This window comes from Pteropus medius, unplaced genomic scaffold, assembly GCF_902729225.1.
Source record: "Pteropus medius unplaced genomic scaffold, Ma_sr-lr_union100, whole genome shotgun sequence".
NCBI classification, from domain to species: Eukaryota; Metazoa; Chordata; class Mammalia; order Chiroptera; family Pteropodidae; genus Pteropus; species Pteropus medius.
The window spans coordinates 20,519,416-20,536,455 of NW_024344240.1; the positions used below are offsets into that span (position 1 = coordinate 20,519,416).

Genomic DNA, 17,040 nt, shown 5'->3' on the forward strand with positions numbered 1-17,040 from the left:
TACTAACATTCTATCAGCGAGAACTAGTCACCTGGCTTCTCTGGTTCAAGGTAGTCTTTAGTCTGCATGGCTGTGTATACACCTAAAACTTGTGGGTTCTGAAAAAAAGAGAATGAATGTAGGGCATGACTAGCAGTCTCAACATTCAGTATGCTAGAAACTCGAAATATAATAAATGGCTATTTTCAAAGGAGGGCATCACTGATATCACTAAGTGCTAATTATGAGAAATTTGCAGAACTCTAGCTGTAAAGATTGACAAGAATATCGGGAGAATGGGCACACACAGGTGAGCCACAAAGGAGATGTAAAGCTGTTGATAAACTGTATGGAGATAACCAGTTTGTCAACAGTTCTTTTCATCTTCTTTGTGGATAAAGATGTGAAAGTTAATCGATGCTTTTAAAAAGTAATACAATGGTAAAGGTGGTTATATTCTTTGATCTAGTAAACCTATTTTCTGCATTTTCTTCAACAGTGAGACAAATTACGTACATAAACATATTGAAGAATATTCAATGAAAATAGAAAATAGATAACGAAATGTACAGTAGACTTGAATTACTATACAAAATGCTGTAGCACATTACACACCTATTAAAAATAAAAACCATGTAAAAACTGTATCCAGATGGGCTTTATATAAAGTCACAGGGATTTAAAAAATATAAATAATTTTCTGTTCTGTGGTCTTGGAAAATATAAAAAAAAAATTTTATCAACAGATAGTACAAACTTAGCTAAAATGATATATCATATATGACTTTAACCAGAACTACAATCAACTACAAAGTTGACTATTCTGAATCTACCTCTTTTCACTTCCCTGTAGTCCTTGATTGCACTAGTAATGAGTTGATCACTGACAGTACAGTGACCATGAAACAAAAGAGTAACTATAACAGTTAAATAACAAGGGAAAGAAGTAAGCAAATAGACTGATCAAAATTAAATCATCAGCTCTATAACAGTATGATTATTATTAACAAAATTGCAATATTTAGAAGAGGTTGGCCTCCTTTGAGGAACTTGTATGTTCTCTCCTTTCCAAGAGTGTGAGTTATGTACTGATAGTTTCCCTTTTTGCCATGGCTGCCAGGAAGCTCCATGTAAAATTAATCAAAAGGCCTATTTTAACACTTACCAATAGTATTTTAGTATTCTCTTATTTTCCATGGTTCTGATTTTCAATTTCTAGATCCAATCTACCAGCTTCATTATCATACGTCTTTTGAAAGTTACTTCAAATTCTTTAAAGTAAGGAGCAGGGTAAGTCAAACTAATTTCCTGGAATCTTTTATAATCAACCAAAAACAGCATATAGTCTAGCTCCTCCTAAGTGAGCTCACTGGAACTATATACTGCTCAAAGCTCTATGACCTGTACTTCTTTTACTGGGGTTAGTTTGGTATTCAAAGGCCACAGTAAAAACATTATTCATTATAGAAGAGACACTTCCTGACTCTGCAATGCTAGACACTTTCTCTGACACCTTCATGATGTCTTCAAGGAGACAATTTGCCCTAAAACACAAACACCATGCTTCATCCTGATATAGAGCCTGTGGTTGGAAAGTGATTGCTGTCGTTTTCCATTGACATTTTCTGATCAGAAAAAAAGTACATTTTATTCAAATTCTCCATCACAGATATCTCAAACCATCTAATGCATGCCCCTTCAAAACACTGAACTAGCTGCATTTGTAAAGACTATTGATTTTCATCCTGCATAAAGTAATTTTACAAGATAGAGTACAAAGGGGCAAAACACCAAGAGATTCAATAGCTCTCTCTGGTTTTATTTAAAGGAAAAATTATACCCTCCCTCTCCAGGGACATACTGTTTTTCCTTTTTTAAACATGCCAGTTTCATGTTTCGAAATCATGTAAGATACAACCTTAAACCCGGCAAACCACAAGAAGTTTCTCATGAAAATTAATTCTTCTTTTAGCACATAGGGAGGATTTCCGATACATCATTTTGTGGCATGTTCATTAATTAATTCTTTCGGTAGTAAATTTTCATCAAGCAGCTACTGTATGCCAGGCATTTGGTGAGGCATACACCCTGTCTGCCTTTTTCCTATACAATGTCATTTTGGAGAACACAAAAGGTTTTATTTAGAGCTGATTTTCTTTTGCATGCTGTAGCATGGCTGTACCAGTTCTTTAAGATTTTAAGTTTTCCTATACTTTAATCCTCTTCAGTATCCCCCTGCCAACTGGTCTCTTCTCTGGCACACAGACCTTCTCCATGAACTCATGACTGGTACAGCAGCAACTCTAGGACACTGCTCCAGTACTGTGGCCCACAGCAGTTATGGGGTACTACTTGATTTGTACCAGCTGATAAATATTTTTAACAGCATCCCTGGTTTTACTCCTCCTTATTTCATTTTTGGCCTACAGATCCAGCACTGCAGCCTTATCTACCTACCTCACTCATTTCTTCCCATCTTCTCATGCCAACTCTTCCTCTCTCCTGGACACAGCAAGCTCTGCAGGAGATCAAAGACTTTCCCTCTTTACCTCTCAAGAGGATCAGGGTCTCAGTTTCTTCATTTTATTATTATTTAATAAGACCAGCTGGGGCTTTTGCCTCTTCCTTCAAGGTGATGTTCAAAGTGTCTACTTTGTCAGTGGCATCAAGCAGGCTTTCTCTTATTATTCTGATAAATCTGGAATCATCACAAGGAATCTGCTTAAAGCAAAAAGGTGCCATGTGAAAAAAGCAGCTGTGGGTGACTAGACAATCTACATCGGGATTTGAAAATGATTAAAACCAGCAAGTAGAACTTTGCTTGGGCAGAATCCCAAACTAGGGCACTGGAGGGTGAGAGTGACAGATGCAAAATCTGAGGAATGGTTCCAGCAATGATTATGCAAAGCACTGGCCTTTCATGCTTTGATGGTAATGTACTCATTTCTCCAACTTCCAGCACACTAAATACAAATGTAATTTAATGATGGCAACTGGATTGAAAGGTAATTGAGAGTCGAAAAGAAAGACTGACTCATTATAATAATCCTCTACCAGAACTGTATGTTGTATAAAAAAGCACTATTCCTGTTTAAAGGAATACCCACTAAAGATTTAAAGGGTGTAATCATTAACAATGTTTTTATGCCATGAATGCTAATAACCTTATAAAAATAAATACATTTACCTTTATTTTTAAAAATTATTTTGATTATGGACCTAGAATGACCAAATCCAATTTTAGGTAAATAAAATGTGAGAACAATAAATTCAAACCATGAACCCATTCTGTTCAGTTCTATTCCTTCCTTTTTTTTCCTACTCCGTCACGTTTTCATCCTTTCCTCAATATTGGGTCCTCCGCCATGCCTTGTACAACTTTTTATAAGAGGCAGAGTGTATCGAGAAAAGAAAGAGACAAAATCCTTCAACATTTCTTCTCTTTTGCCACCGTTATAGTGTGACCAGCCCCTGGATACCCTGGAGGTGATGGTGATGGTGGCGATAATGAATGATGATAACTACCATTACGTATCTACTGTGCTCCAGACATGTTAAAAATATATTCTCATTCTCATAAGAATCCAATAAGGAATAAATATTTTTAAAATCATTTTTTTGATTGCAAGTAACAGAAAGAATGGCTAATATTAGCCTGTATATATTGGAGTCTATTTTCCTTGCATCAAAGAAATCTGTATATAGACAATTCTATAGACGCCTAGGGGGCTCAGTGAAGGTAGGACATGGGATTGGCATCTCTGTGATTCTCCTAGTTTTCTCATAGTCATGAAATGGCTGCTGGGGTTTTAAGCATCACATCCTAGCACAGCTGCATTCAAAGCAGGAAGCAAGAAGCAACACTGACAGAGGTTCTCCCCCTCTTCCTCTCCCCTACCCAGGACGGAAATCTTCTCCCTGTTGACTTGCCCCTACATCTCATGGACCAGAAGGCATTTGCATGCCTGCCCCTAAGGCCAGAGGAAAGGCCTGTTTTTCTTGAGCTCTGCTGGTTTTTGTTAACAAGGGAGGAAAGAGTAATGGTTTGGTGGCAAACAACAAACAGTCTGACAGTAATATCATTTCTAACTTACAGATGAGGAGAATGGACCTCAGTGAGGTAATATAACTTGCCAAAGGTCATGGCTAGCAAGGGGCAGAGCAGGGACTCAAAACTGAGGTCAGGCTGTCTTTTATTCTACTGCTGGCCTCTCTCGGACTGTAGCAGTCCCTCCTACTGGGATCCACTTCCTTCCTTCTACAGTCCACCTACAATCCCTTCTGACCCCCTTTTTCTTTCAATGTACATACTTATTCTTAAAACAACTACACTGTCTATCAATTCAAATGAGAAATTACTCAAGTTTCACCCTGGACCATTCAGGTCAGCCCCTTCCCACCATTTATAAGAGTTAAGTCCAAATCGGTCAGGTCAGGAGCACCTGAGTACAGATGTTTCCGCTCCGCAGAAAACGGTCACTCCCTACTTACCCTGTATCGGGAGCTGGAAACTCGATCTCCTCGGGGTTACCAGGGGAGCTGCCATCCTGTTAACAGAGCCAAAGGGACTCTCGGGCAACTGAGACATGGGGCAAGCAGAGCCAGACAAAGAGGCCATCCTCACAAACAGGAAGGGGTGAAATCCTTTTGTAAAACTGAAAATGTCAAGCATTTGCCTCCCTTTCAGTCCCAGGTGAGACTGGAGGCAGCAGTGGCCGCAGACAATGAAGGTTAGATCCCAGTGCGGACACTTCCTGCCTCTAGATTTCCTAACCCCTCTGTGCTCCATTGTCCTTAACCGGACAGACCATGGAGATGACAGTAGAACTTATCTCACAGCACTTTTTTGAGAATTTAAAGACATACATTAAGGGATTAAGAAAATGTTTGTTCAACCACATCAGTGCATTAGCAGGAGGGCAGCAGTAACCCTGGCAGGAGGAAAACAAGACCAAAGCTGGCCCTGTCACAACCAGGGCCTTAAATATATTATCAAACTGCCTCACCATCCTCTCAGCACCAAGCTTGAAGTCTGGCTAGCTTCTCCCTAAACTCACTCAACAATGAACAATCACCCTAAAACAACAGACCGAAAGTATGAAATTTTATATCTTGCGACACCTTGTTTTACTATTGTTTCATTTTGCGTATGCTCTTCTTGTATATTTATTTGGTTTGTGTGTATATGTATGTGTAATATTTTAAGGAACCAAAAGAATGTATATAACATGTACACACATTTTAAATAAAAGAACAATAATGAAAACCCATGTACCCATCTCAGAGTTTAAGAAATAGAGTAAAATCATGAAGCCATTTGTTTTTCTATGATTCCTGGCCCTTCCTCAGCCCCCACTCAGAGAAGGCAAACATCAATTTGAATTTTGAGTTAATCGTTTCTTTGCTTTTCTTCATAGTTTCATCACATGTATATGTATCCCTAAACAATAAGCCATTTAACTTTGGCTTATTAAACTTCACGTAAATGAAATTATGTAGCAGGTATTCTTCTGCAACTTGTTTTTCATTCAATATTTGTTCTCAGTTTTATTCATGTTTACACACATTATTTTACTTCACTCATTTTCACTGCTACATAATAGTAATCCATTGCGGGAACGTACCACAATTCACTTAGCTATTCTTCTGTTTGTGAATATTTGCCTTGTTTCTAGTCTAAGAGTCCTAATTTCAAGATAGGCTTATACAGATCCTAAATATTTAGGGTAACCATGTAATTTATTGTCCAAACTGAGACATATTTGAGAATGAAAGGGAATGCCATTAATAACTACAACAGGACAACAGACGTAAGCCATATAAATACTGATTACTATAAATACTGATTACTGTCTCAGGATTTCTTAATTACTTCCCTAAAGTGAAAACTGAGGCATTTAAATCCAATCTTGCTTCACCTTCACCGATGGTCAGTTCACATTTCAAATGCTATTGGCTTCTGCATTTGGAGTATAATCTTATAGAAATACCCAAACAATTAATTATTCCTTCTATCCTGGGAAGAAGAAAAGCAAATTCTTTTAGAAGTAAGATGGAGAAAACGCACAGCTTCCCATCCTCTGCTGTCTCAGACATTCAGTTTATCACCATTGTTTGAAGAAAATTTCAGCTACAATGACAATGACAGCAAAGATAAAAATTTAAAGCCCTTAAGATTCAAGTCTTTTTTTCTGAGCCAGGACAGGGCTAAGGGTCTGCCATCTAGTGGCTCATTGAATCTTTACTACAATCTTGTGTGTCAGGTGTGGCATATGAAGCTCGAAGAGGTAGAGTAACTTGTCTAAGGTCACAATGCATGTAAGCGGCGGAGCCTGAAACACTGTGTCTAAATGGGTGACCATATAATTTAACATGCAAATCAGGACACTTCTGGGAGAAAAAGAGGATGCACTAAGATAGTAGGTGTAAACTGGGACCACCCCAGGCACAACAGGACATGTGATCACGCTAGTTCTAACTTTCCCATATACTCTGTAATCTTCCAAGTTCAAGAATAAGTGCTTTACGGGACTGACCAGTTTGAACCCAAATCTCTGGTGTTCCCAATCCTTTTGAGTGGAGATGCACCTCTCTCACATGATACACACAGTCCCTCACCCCTCCTCTTCCGTACACCTGAAAGACCTGAGAAATATCCCAGTAGCATTTTCCATTCAGCACAGCAGGTGGAGAGAATCATCATTCGCCTCCCTGAATTTCATAATTAAATTAGAGCAACATTCCTCCTCCCAAAGCACCTCTTGTCTGGAGCTGCCAGTGGCAGAGTTAATGTCCCATTCATAGGAGCAATCATTACTCCAAGAGGCTGTGACCACATTCTCTGACTGGAGAACCTGCAGCCATTTCCTGCAGCAGATTCCTTGAGACCCTCAGCCTCACTCCATTGTGTGTGTGTGTTCTCTCTCACACACACACACGTAATTTTTTTAAAAAGAATTATTTTACACATAGAAAAAATAGAGAACTATATAACAGTCTCCCCTGGGCCTGAAGCACATGTGTGTCTTTTGCGGTACAAAAATGTTCACAATCACCACTCATAGTAACCCCAAACCAGAAACAACACAAATGTTCAATGGTAAAATGATAAATCGTAGTGTGATCATAAAATAGGAATGCTTTCCAGTAATAAGGAAATGCTTAAATTACTGCTACACATAATAAATTAATCTCACGCATCAAAATGTTGAGGGAGAGAAAATAAGAACATATATACTGTGATTACATTTATATAAGATTAAAAAATGGGCAAAAGTAACCTAAAGTGTTAGAAATGAAAATGGTGGTTACCATCTTTTGCAGAAGAAGTGAAGGATGTTGATTAGGAGGGGCCATGAGATTTGCTTCTGGTATGTTGATATTATTCCATTTCTTGATCTGGATGGTGGTTCCAGAGTGATAACTGAGATAATTCATCAAATAATACCACTGAAGATGTGTGTGCATTTTTCTGTATGTATGTTATACTTGAAGAAAAAAGTTTTACTTAAAAAAATCTAGAACTAAAGCCTGTTTTAGTTAAGTACTCTGTTACTTGTACCAAAATTATCTTCACTGTCTAACTATCTGTATGACCTTGGGCAAGTCACTTAACTTCTCTGTGGCTATTTCCTTGTCTATAATAATAGCACCGGATGTATACAGTTGATGTGAGAAGTACCTGATGTAAATATATAAACATGCTTAGCAAGTGCATGACATGCAAGTAAGTACTCAAAAAGCTTAGCTGTTTGATTTAGTGATATTCCATCATATTTAGGACTTATGTCTCCATTTATCATATCCTCTGAACTGGATGAGAGCATATGGAAATGGACAAGTTCATCTATCCTGTTGGGGAGCCAAAAAAAGGAAAGGGTAAATTCTTTCTGGAGGACATTTTGGCCATATGTAACAAGAACTCAGAAAATGTTTATACCCAATATTCCATTCTAGGAATCTATCCTAAGGAAATAAGACATACAAAAAAGATTTATATGCTGCAATGCTATTATGTTAAATTGTATGTAATTTATAAAAGCAAAAACTGGAAATTATTATAACATAAAATAGTTAAATAAAATAATGGCAATGAGAACTTCTAATGACATGAAAAAGTTAAATACAAAAGCAAGAAGCTTATCTGTACCCATTAAGACATAATAACAAATACACACAAAAAGATTAGAGGAAATTAAGCCAAAATTTAAGCTAATTATCTCTACATGATAGTATTATTGGAATTTACATTGTTCTTGCTTACACTTTTCTGTATTTTTCAATATTCTCCTGTGAGCGCATATTACCTTTTATAACCAGGAATATGTTAAACAAAGAACTGTATCATCTTTTCTTAAGACCTTTGTCGCTGTTGTCAAGGTGACAGCCAACTGCAATCCATCATATTTTAGGAAGGACACTACACAATGAAAGGTTTCTGAAGGAAGGTGGCTGATAGGTTGGCAAAAGACTTCAACAACAAGCCCCATGAGGAATGGCTGAAGGAAAGGGAATGTCCTTGAGGAGGACTATTTAACAGGACAACTGTCTTGGAGCATGAGCTGTTGTGTGGGAGACAGATAACATTTACTCTATTAGGCTCCAAAGGTCAGAACCAAGACCAATAGATCAAAGGTACAAGAAGAGAAGGGAAGATGACAATTCTAGCTCAGGGAGCAAGCATACTGTATCACTACACTATAAACCTCAGGTTTCCATCCACCCAATAGTAAGGAGCAACCCAGGAGTGTCCAGTGGATTCTTTTGTGAGCATCTGGGCAACCACGCAGCACCACTCTGTGGCCGTCCTCTACTGGTCTCCTGGTCAGCCTACTCTGTGGGCAATCACATGAGTTAGGGTCTCTGAAATTCATAAGGAACACTAGCCCAGGCTTAAGCGCATGGCTGTCCTTTTAATTCCTCTTTTGCCCAAAGCAAGTTCTTCAAATTTTACACAAATTGGGCCACTTCTCTTCATTTTTTTTCCATTTAACCGTCTTAGACCGAGCCATCATCATCACCTCTGTCTTCTGGTACCACTATAATGACTTCCTAACTGGTTTCTCTTCTATTGTTGCCACTCCTGATCCCAGTCCATTAGTTACATAGAAGCTCAAGTAATGGTCTTCTTAAGCTTAAGTAAAAAATCATTACATGACAAGATTCAAAGTGAAGACTCCAGCCTTAACAGGGCCCTTCCCCACTGCTCCCTGCACTACAAGCAAGCTGGCCACCTTTTCGGTTCCTCATTTGTGCTCAATTCTTTCTACCTCAGGGCATTTGCATATGCTGAAATACTCAACATCCCCCACCATCTTGACCCTTCTACAACTCAAATCTCAGATGTCATTCTCTAGTTTCAATTCTATAAAGGCATCTCAATGCTTTAAAGATCCTTTATGTGGCTTATATGATTTTTGTGAGCCATAACTGACCAGTCTGCACCCAATGCCTCCAGTCTCTCAACTAAGCAGAATGCCCTGAACCCCTCAAATGCACCAGTATTCCCTTCGTTCCTTGGTTTTTATGTATGTTGCTCCTCTGCCTGGAAAAATCTTTCTGTGGCTATTCCCTATCACCTTCGGGGCTCACCTTGGATGTTAATTCCCCAGAAAGGCATCCTTTACCTCCAAATACTGGGTTAGGTACCTCCCCCAGGTGTGTTACAGCACCTGTAATTTTTCAAACACTGCATTTATTATATTCAATTTTTTAAATTTATTATTATTTATGCCTATTATTTATGCCTGGTCTTCCTAGGTGGTCTCCCATCCAAGTACTAACCAGGCCTGACCCTGCTTAGCTTCCGAGATCAGACATCGGGCTTGTTCAAGGTGGCATGGTCGTAGACCATGGACCGTGGCTCCACTGGGGCGTGAACTCAGGATCTTCTGGGTGTAAAGCAGACATGCTAACCACTATATTATGGAACCATGTCCTATTATATTCAATTTTAATTGTATTTCTTGCTATTTGATAAACTATATGGAGGCAGGGATTGCGTGCATATTGCTCAGAACTGTTGAGTAAATGACTTCTTTAAAAAAAATGACTTTTTCCCCCATGAATGAGCAATTAAGATAAAAAGAAAATTGGAAATTAGCAGACCCCAACAGAAAATAGTCTAATAAGTGATATTTTCTTCCTAGAATAATGAAGCAAATCTAGACTTCACTCAATTCCCCTGTCCTAGGTGAAGGCTCCTGGGTTGTCATTTCTATTGTCACTAGCTAGCACAGTAATTATTCTTCGCCAGCCTTGGAATGCCTTGGGGCCATCTTTGGGATGCCCACAAAAAGGATCAATAGGTTCTAAACAGATTAAAAAGATATATAACACTGAATTCATAAAACGGCAGGATATAAAGGAAAAGTAAATCAGGAAAACACTAGAGGACATAAGACTAATAAGCACAAAATAAATCTTACACAGTCTGCTTCTCCAAAGGCATAAACAGTTCCTATAAATTTAATAAAATTGCTTATGTGAAAGACCTTCAGAATCCCAAAGTCAGAACCTTGATGTGGATTCAGGGTAGAAGTACAATAAATAGGGCCACTGGCCCTGTGTCCCTGTCCCTGATGATTTTATGGAGCCATCATAACCCAACTCTGGTCTGGCTACCTCCAAACCCCTTCACATTCAGAAGAAATACAGTTCTAGCTCATTTCAATTAGCTACTTGACAAAGATCTTCCTTTACGTTTATCCTAAGTCAGCCTATTTTAATGCACTGGTCCCGACTCTCTCCTCTGGGGCAAGTCATTCCAGTTTGTCACCCATTACTCATCAGCCCTACAAATGTCTAGAGACACTGTGGGATTTGATCTAAGAAAACCTGGGTTTCCATGTGATCTTGGGCAAGTTGCTTAAGTGCTCTGAGCCTCGTTCTTCAGCGACAACATGAAGATGTCCTCTTTCTATCTTTCCCTAGAAATAGTGTTTAGAGGAAAGAACTTAACTTTTGAGTCGGATTCAAATCACTTAATGGCTATGTGATCTTGGGCAGCTACTTAACCTCTTTGAGCCTGTTTTCTCTTCTTGAAAATATCTTAATTCAATGGGCATTCTAAGAATTGGATGAGATATCGAATGTGAAATACTTAGCATTGAGGCTGGCATTTATAAGGCAAATAGCTCACTACAAAACCGTAGATACGATCACCGCCTTTTCCATTTGTAGTGATATAAGTTTGGTAACAATAGTTAACAATTACTAAGCACTCACGTATTAGGTACTGTTCAAGCACCTTTTATGTATTAGGTCATGTAATGCTCACAATGAAGCAGATGGTATTACTGTCTCTATTCTATAGATGTGGAAACTGAGACAAAGATGCCAACTCCCTTGCCAAGGTCATACGGCTGGAGAGGTGAGCTCAGGTAGTCCAGAACCCCTGCTCTTTAAGGCCATGTGGTGGTACTGCTTGCTGTCTGGGGGTAGTGTCACGTCCCCCATCACCCAAGCAACTTGAGGGCGTCCTACGTGACCTGCATCATATACATTTTGGTGTCCTTCATGGCAGCTAGCAGAGAACCTTACCCACCATGAGCGCTCCAAGCACCTGTGATAACTCACTGGCAGCCAATTCACAACTGAATTAATTTTCAAAACACCTATGTTATCAGATGACCTTAAAGTAGACCATCTGTCTACTGAACCAAAACGTGCCTAAAGTGAAACACAGAGGGACTCTGCCACAGGGGATGGAAGTGCCTCCATTCAAAGTACAGCTCTTGGTTTTCAGAGTCAGATCCCTAAAGGCTTGAAAAAAAACTCTGAGAACAATTTTGACCAAAGTTTACGCGTCTAGACCCTGAACTGTCTGATTTTAAAGCCTCTGCCATTCATTCAAATTAAAATACCTGCCAGACAGTGAAATATGTCACAGTTTGCTACACATAGAGAGCATTAATGGACAGCATAACTATTCATGTTGTCATCATCAGGGACACTTACTGAGTATGTCACTGTATAAACTGGGTGCTAGGAATGCAGATAATAAGACACCCAACCTCATTAGCACAGACTCCATTAATTTGGAATATGTGATAATTCTTAGTTCCAAATTTTATTTCTTCATTATCTATAAAGAAAAACAACATGCATAAATGAATAAAAAAGATAAATTTATCCATTTTACTAATATTTAATGTGAATTTATTATGTGCTAGCACAAGGGTAGCCGTCATAGACATTATTTTGTATGATTCTCATTAAAAGAAAACCCTGTAGTACAGGAAGTAATGTCTCCATTTTAAAGTAAGTTAGAAATCTGGAAAATTAAATTGTGGTGCATTCATACAATGGAATGCTATGCAACTGTAATAAAGCCAGCGGAGTAGATCAGTTGGTATTAACATATTAACAAGGACTATTTCTGAAAGGAAAAACCAAGAGATGGAATGCTCTTTACAGTATCCCATTTCTATTAAAAATAACAAGATGATGATGATGGACAGACATACATAAGTGAATATGCAGTGACATTCTCAGGAAGGACAGTCAAGAAAATCTAACGGTCTGAAATGGAAAAGAAGCTAATTTTGCATTGTACTTTTGGAACATGGAATTCTTTATCATTTTCATATTTTTTCATAATATTAAAGCTCACTAAAGGAGTTAGCATTAATTATTATTTATTGGCCCATGCTGAGTGCAGTGTTTGGCACATAATTGGAATTCCAGTATTTACTGCAGAAATGTAAATAAATAATGTTATTAATTACCACTTAAACACATTTATCCATTCTACTAATATTTGAGTGCACCACCATTTAATTTTCCAGATTTCTAACTTACTTCACTACAACTGGTCCCACTGTGCTGACAGGCAAAAACACTTTGGACTGATTTCAAGTCCCTGTATGTGCTGAAAGAAATAGAACTGCTATACATTTGAAAAACATTCTGTAACTCACACTTTTCTTTTCTGCTCCCTGATCTCTTCTTTCTTAAGCTCTCCACTCTCCACACGTGTGTGTGCGCACACACACAGAGTCAGGAAAACAGTTCACTGGCAAGGAAGGAAGGGAGGGAGTGAGGAAGGAAGGAAGGGAGGGAGAAAGGATTCGAAGTAAATGCTTTGCTGTTGTTACTAAAGGTTCGGGTTCATCAATAATTTTTTTAACCAGATGTTGATCTGAGGAAGGCAAATCTATAAATACACATTACTCTACCAATTAATTTCCAATGTATATTTTGAAAAAAAATTGGTGCAGATTCATTTGAAAAAAAATCTGCATTATCTCAACAGTAACCACTAACGTGTTCTAATTAGTGAGAGTGACCCTTGAGCATCTTGAAGGGCCATCAACACTAAACTTCCGGCTCAGAAGCTCTCAGGTATAGCTGACACGTCTAGCTGCTACCTCCCTGCCTGAGTGATGGCACGCCGGGGAACTGGAAACTGACAGTGCTGTTTTCTCAGTGCTGATAAAAGGGGAACAAATTATGTATTGGCCCTGAGTATGCAGTACATTGTTTTGTTTTGTTGGAGTTTTTCCCCCGGTAGCAGCAACTAGGAAAAAAGACATCTGGTAACTTCTTCAGGGAAAATCTTAACAGATTTGTGGGTGTAACTCTACTCAATCTGTTTTGTAAATAAACCCCAGGCAATGGCAGGATTTAAAAATCTGTTTTAGGATGATTTTAAAACAATAGCAGTGCACTGGAAACTAAAGTCCTAATAATCATAAGAACCACCATGTATGGAACACCCCTTGTGTATTAGCACTGTTCAAAGCACTTTATAGGCAAGTGACAGTTTAATTCTCACACCTCTATGGGGTGTCATTATTATCCCCATTTTGCAGATGAAGAAACTGAGGCCCACTGAGATGAATTAGTCTGTATAAATCATACAGCTAGTGAGTGGAAGAACTGGGATTCAAACCCAGTTTTGAAAAGCTCGAGAGGGTTCTGGAGTATCCTGTTCTGCCTATCCTCAACAAGCTTACAGAGGGAGAACAGTAAGAATTGGAGGGACAAAAATTGACCTCTGACTTTGACACCTTTAAGCAGAGTAGGCCAGGTGTGATGGTCAAGCAAGTGGCCTGGCACTCGGAAGCCTGGGGTTGTCCTGGTTCCACCATGAGCAAACCTGTTTGCATACTTAACCTGTCCGAGCCTTGGTCTCTGTGGTCATAAGACGAGGCAGCTGGACTACAACACCACTCAACTGTAAAACTGCACATCTACCAGGAAAGTTGTGTAGAAACAATTTTGCTGGGATGGTAAAGTAGAAAAAGTTGAATCTAAGCCACAGAGTGCACACTTGAGCTCATCACGTCCACTTTGCTGAGTAAAGCCCTGACAGATGGCATTAATCAGAGGTCAGCTTCCAATGTAATTGCAACAATGACCACCTGTGGCCACTGCTAAATCCAGTGGTCAAGTTTCAGTCATCTTAACTGACCTAGCAGCAGCATTTGATAGAATTAACACACTCTCCTCTTCAAAACCTTTTCTTTACTTGACTTCTAAGATACTACTCTCCACTAGATTTTCCTCTCCCTCACTGGTTGCTCCTTCATCCTCCTCTCTCCTATTCATGCAGTGCCCAGAGACCTCTTTGTCCCCAGCACTCGATACATATTAACTATTATTATTAACATTATTATTCACCTGAAGGTTCTGGCTCTCAAAATTTGAAGGCCTTAAAGATCGCAAACTCAAGTCCTACCAGGTACAGTAAAATATTCTCCTTCTCAGTTATGCCTTATGAAAATGACTCCATTTTCTAGTAAAGACAAACAAATCAAACTGCCTTAAATATCCTAATATGGGTTTTAAATGTAGGTTTTAAAGGAAAACTCTTGAGGAGTTAAGAACTGGCTGATGGGTAAATGAGCCAGCTGTTCATATCTAAGATAAGACAGAAGGGGATGGAGAACAAGAAGAAAAGAGGAATGATAAGACACCAGGCAAAGGGTGAATCTGACAGGATTATTTCGGAAATCAGGACAGTGTCAACCTTATTCCTTTTAAATAAGGTTATTGGACAAATAAAGAGAAAGCTATATATTCCATGCTTACCAATATATTCTTTTATAACAACAACAACAACAACAACAACAACAACAACAACAACGAACACTTACATAGACAGCACATACCATGTGCCAGGCACTGTTCTTGGGGCTTCGTGCGTATTAGCCTACTTCATCCTCATTACACCACCTTAATGGGTACCATTATTATTCACTCTTACAATTGAGCAAACTGGTGCACAGAGAGTAACATGCCCAAGGTCGAATAGCTGATAAGCGGCAGAGTCAAGATTTGAACCCAGGCAGTGCAGTTCCAGGGCCTATGCTCATAACTACTATGGCACATTCTCCCTGATGCATGTTCCCTGAGTTCAAAGAGACAGGTGTTTTGTTATTACTTTGGGAGTTGCTTCTCTCCCCACAACCCTACATGATTCTGGGAGGGCTGAATCTGCCCCCTACCTTAAGCTCAGCCACAAGGATGGGTATATGTGACTCAAAATAACCAGGTAGGGTCTACTTCTGAGAGTTATTCTATTAAAGCTAGAAAGAAACTGTTTTTTTTCCTCCCTTGAACTGAAAAAACTTCAAGGCTATGACCCCGAAGTGGCCAGGGCCCTTGGACTCTACTACACAGAGGCACAAAGAAGGGCTTAGAGCATGGGACCAACCATGGACAGGGGCCAAAATAAGAGATGGATAAACAGAATGAGAAATAGATAGGATGTGTGAATCCCTGCATCCAGCTAGCTATACCTAAGGCACTCGGTACTGCTTGCTTTTCTAGGTTTTGTTTACATGAGTCAATTTCTACCTTGTTTAAGTGATTTGTTTCTGTAACTTGCAGCAGAAGAATCTCAAGGAATACATTTAACATCCTCGGGATGAGCTAGAGAAGCACAAGCTGTACCCTAAACAATAAGGTAGATTAATAGCTAAAGCAACAAATGTTCTCAAATTAAACATGCATCTTCTGAGCACCCATCCTGTGTCAGGTACAGTGCTAGGCACGGGGGAATAATGACAAATAAACATTCTTTTTTTCCTTAAGGAGTGCGCAGTCTAAGGTAGGAGGGCACACATAGAAACAAATACAATACAGTGAGCTAGCTAATTCACATAGTTTCTGCCTCAAGGCCTTTGCGCTTGCTGTTTCCTCTGCTGGAAACACTATGCTCCTGGACCCAGAACTTTCCAAGGTGGGTGTATTAGTTTCCGAGGGCTGTCATAACAGAGAATCACAAACTAAATGGCATAAACAACAGAAATTTATTGTCTCGTGGTTCTGAAGGCAGGAGTCCAAGATTAAGGTGTCAGCAAGGTTGGTTCCTTCTGAGGGCTGTGAGAGAGAATCTGTTCCATCCTCTCCTAGCTTCTGATGGTTTGCTGGCAATCTTTAGCATCTCCTCTGTCATACTGGACTCCAGTATGACCTCATCTTAACTAGTTATAGCTGCGATGACCCTATTCCCAATAAAGTCACATTCAGAGGTGCTGGGGGCTATAGCTTCAACCTACGATTTTTAGGGGACGTAATTCGACCTATAACAGCGGGTTTTTTCTACCATTCAAGTCTCGGCCTCTGTATCACCTACACAAAGAGGCCTTCCCTGACCACGCAATTAGAAGCAGCTCTCCCCCAACCACCATTCTATCTCATTGTTCTATTTTATTTTCTTCATATACTTAGCACTGCCAGAAATTATTCTACTTATTTATTTGGTTTTGGTCTGCCTATCTATCCACTCTGGAAGGTAAATCCATGAAGTCAGGCACTTTGTCTTGTTCACTTGTCTCCAGAGACTAGACCAGGATCTGACACATGGTGGGGTTCAATCGATTTCAGTTGCATAAATACACACATTAAATTAATATCACTTGCTCATTCATAAACAAAATGCCAGAGAGTACCACAGCTGTGAATGAAAATAAAGATAGTGAATGATGGGCCATATTGAATAGAGTGGTTGAGGAAGGCTTCTAAGGAGCTGACACTGAAGCAGACAAGAGCAGTTTCAGTGACAGTGACGTTGACAGTGTGACTGGATTAAGATCCAGGTAATAACAGGAT

The 17,040-nt window shown here is 39.2% G+C and overlaps 1 protein-coding gene across 2 annotated transcripts in view; it reads right to left on the minus strand.

Moving 5' to 3' along the window:
- TMCC3 (transmembrane and coiled-coil domain family 3) overlaps positions 1-17,040 on the minus strand; it is a 238,115-nt gene that overhangs the window by 180,089 nt on the left and 40,986 nt on the right. The window contains exon 1 of one of the 2 annotated variants that reach the window (XM_039869060.1): positions 2,437-6,918. The exons of the other annotated variant lie outside the window; for it this stretch is intronic. Within the exon in view, the coding sequence (XP_039724994.1) occupies positions 2,437-2,463 (27 nt within the window). The 5' untranslated portion in view covers positions 2,464-6,918. Of the gene's footprint in view, positions 1-2,436; positions 6,919-17,040 lie in introns of those variants that run through there. 2 annotated transcript variants of the gene reach the window in all.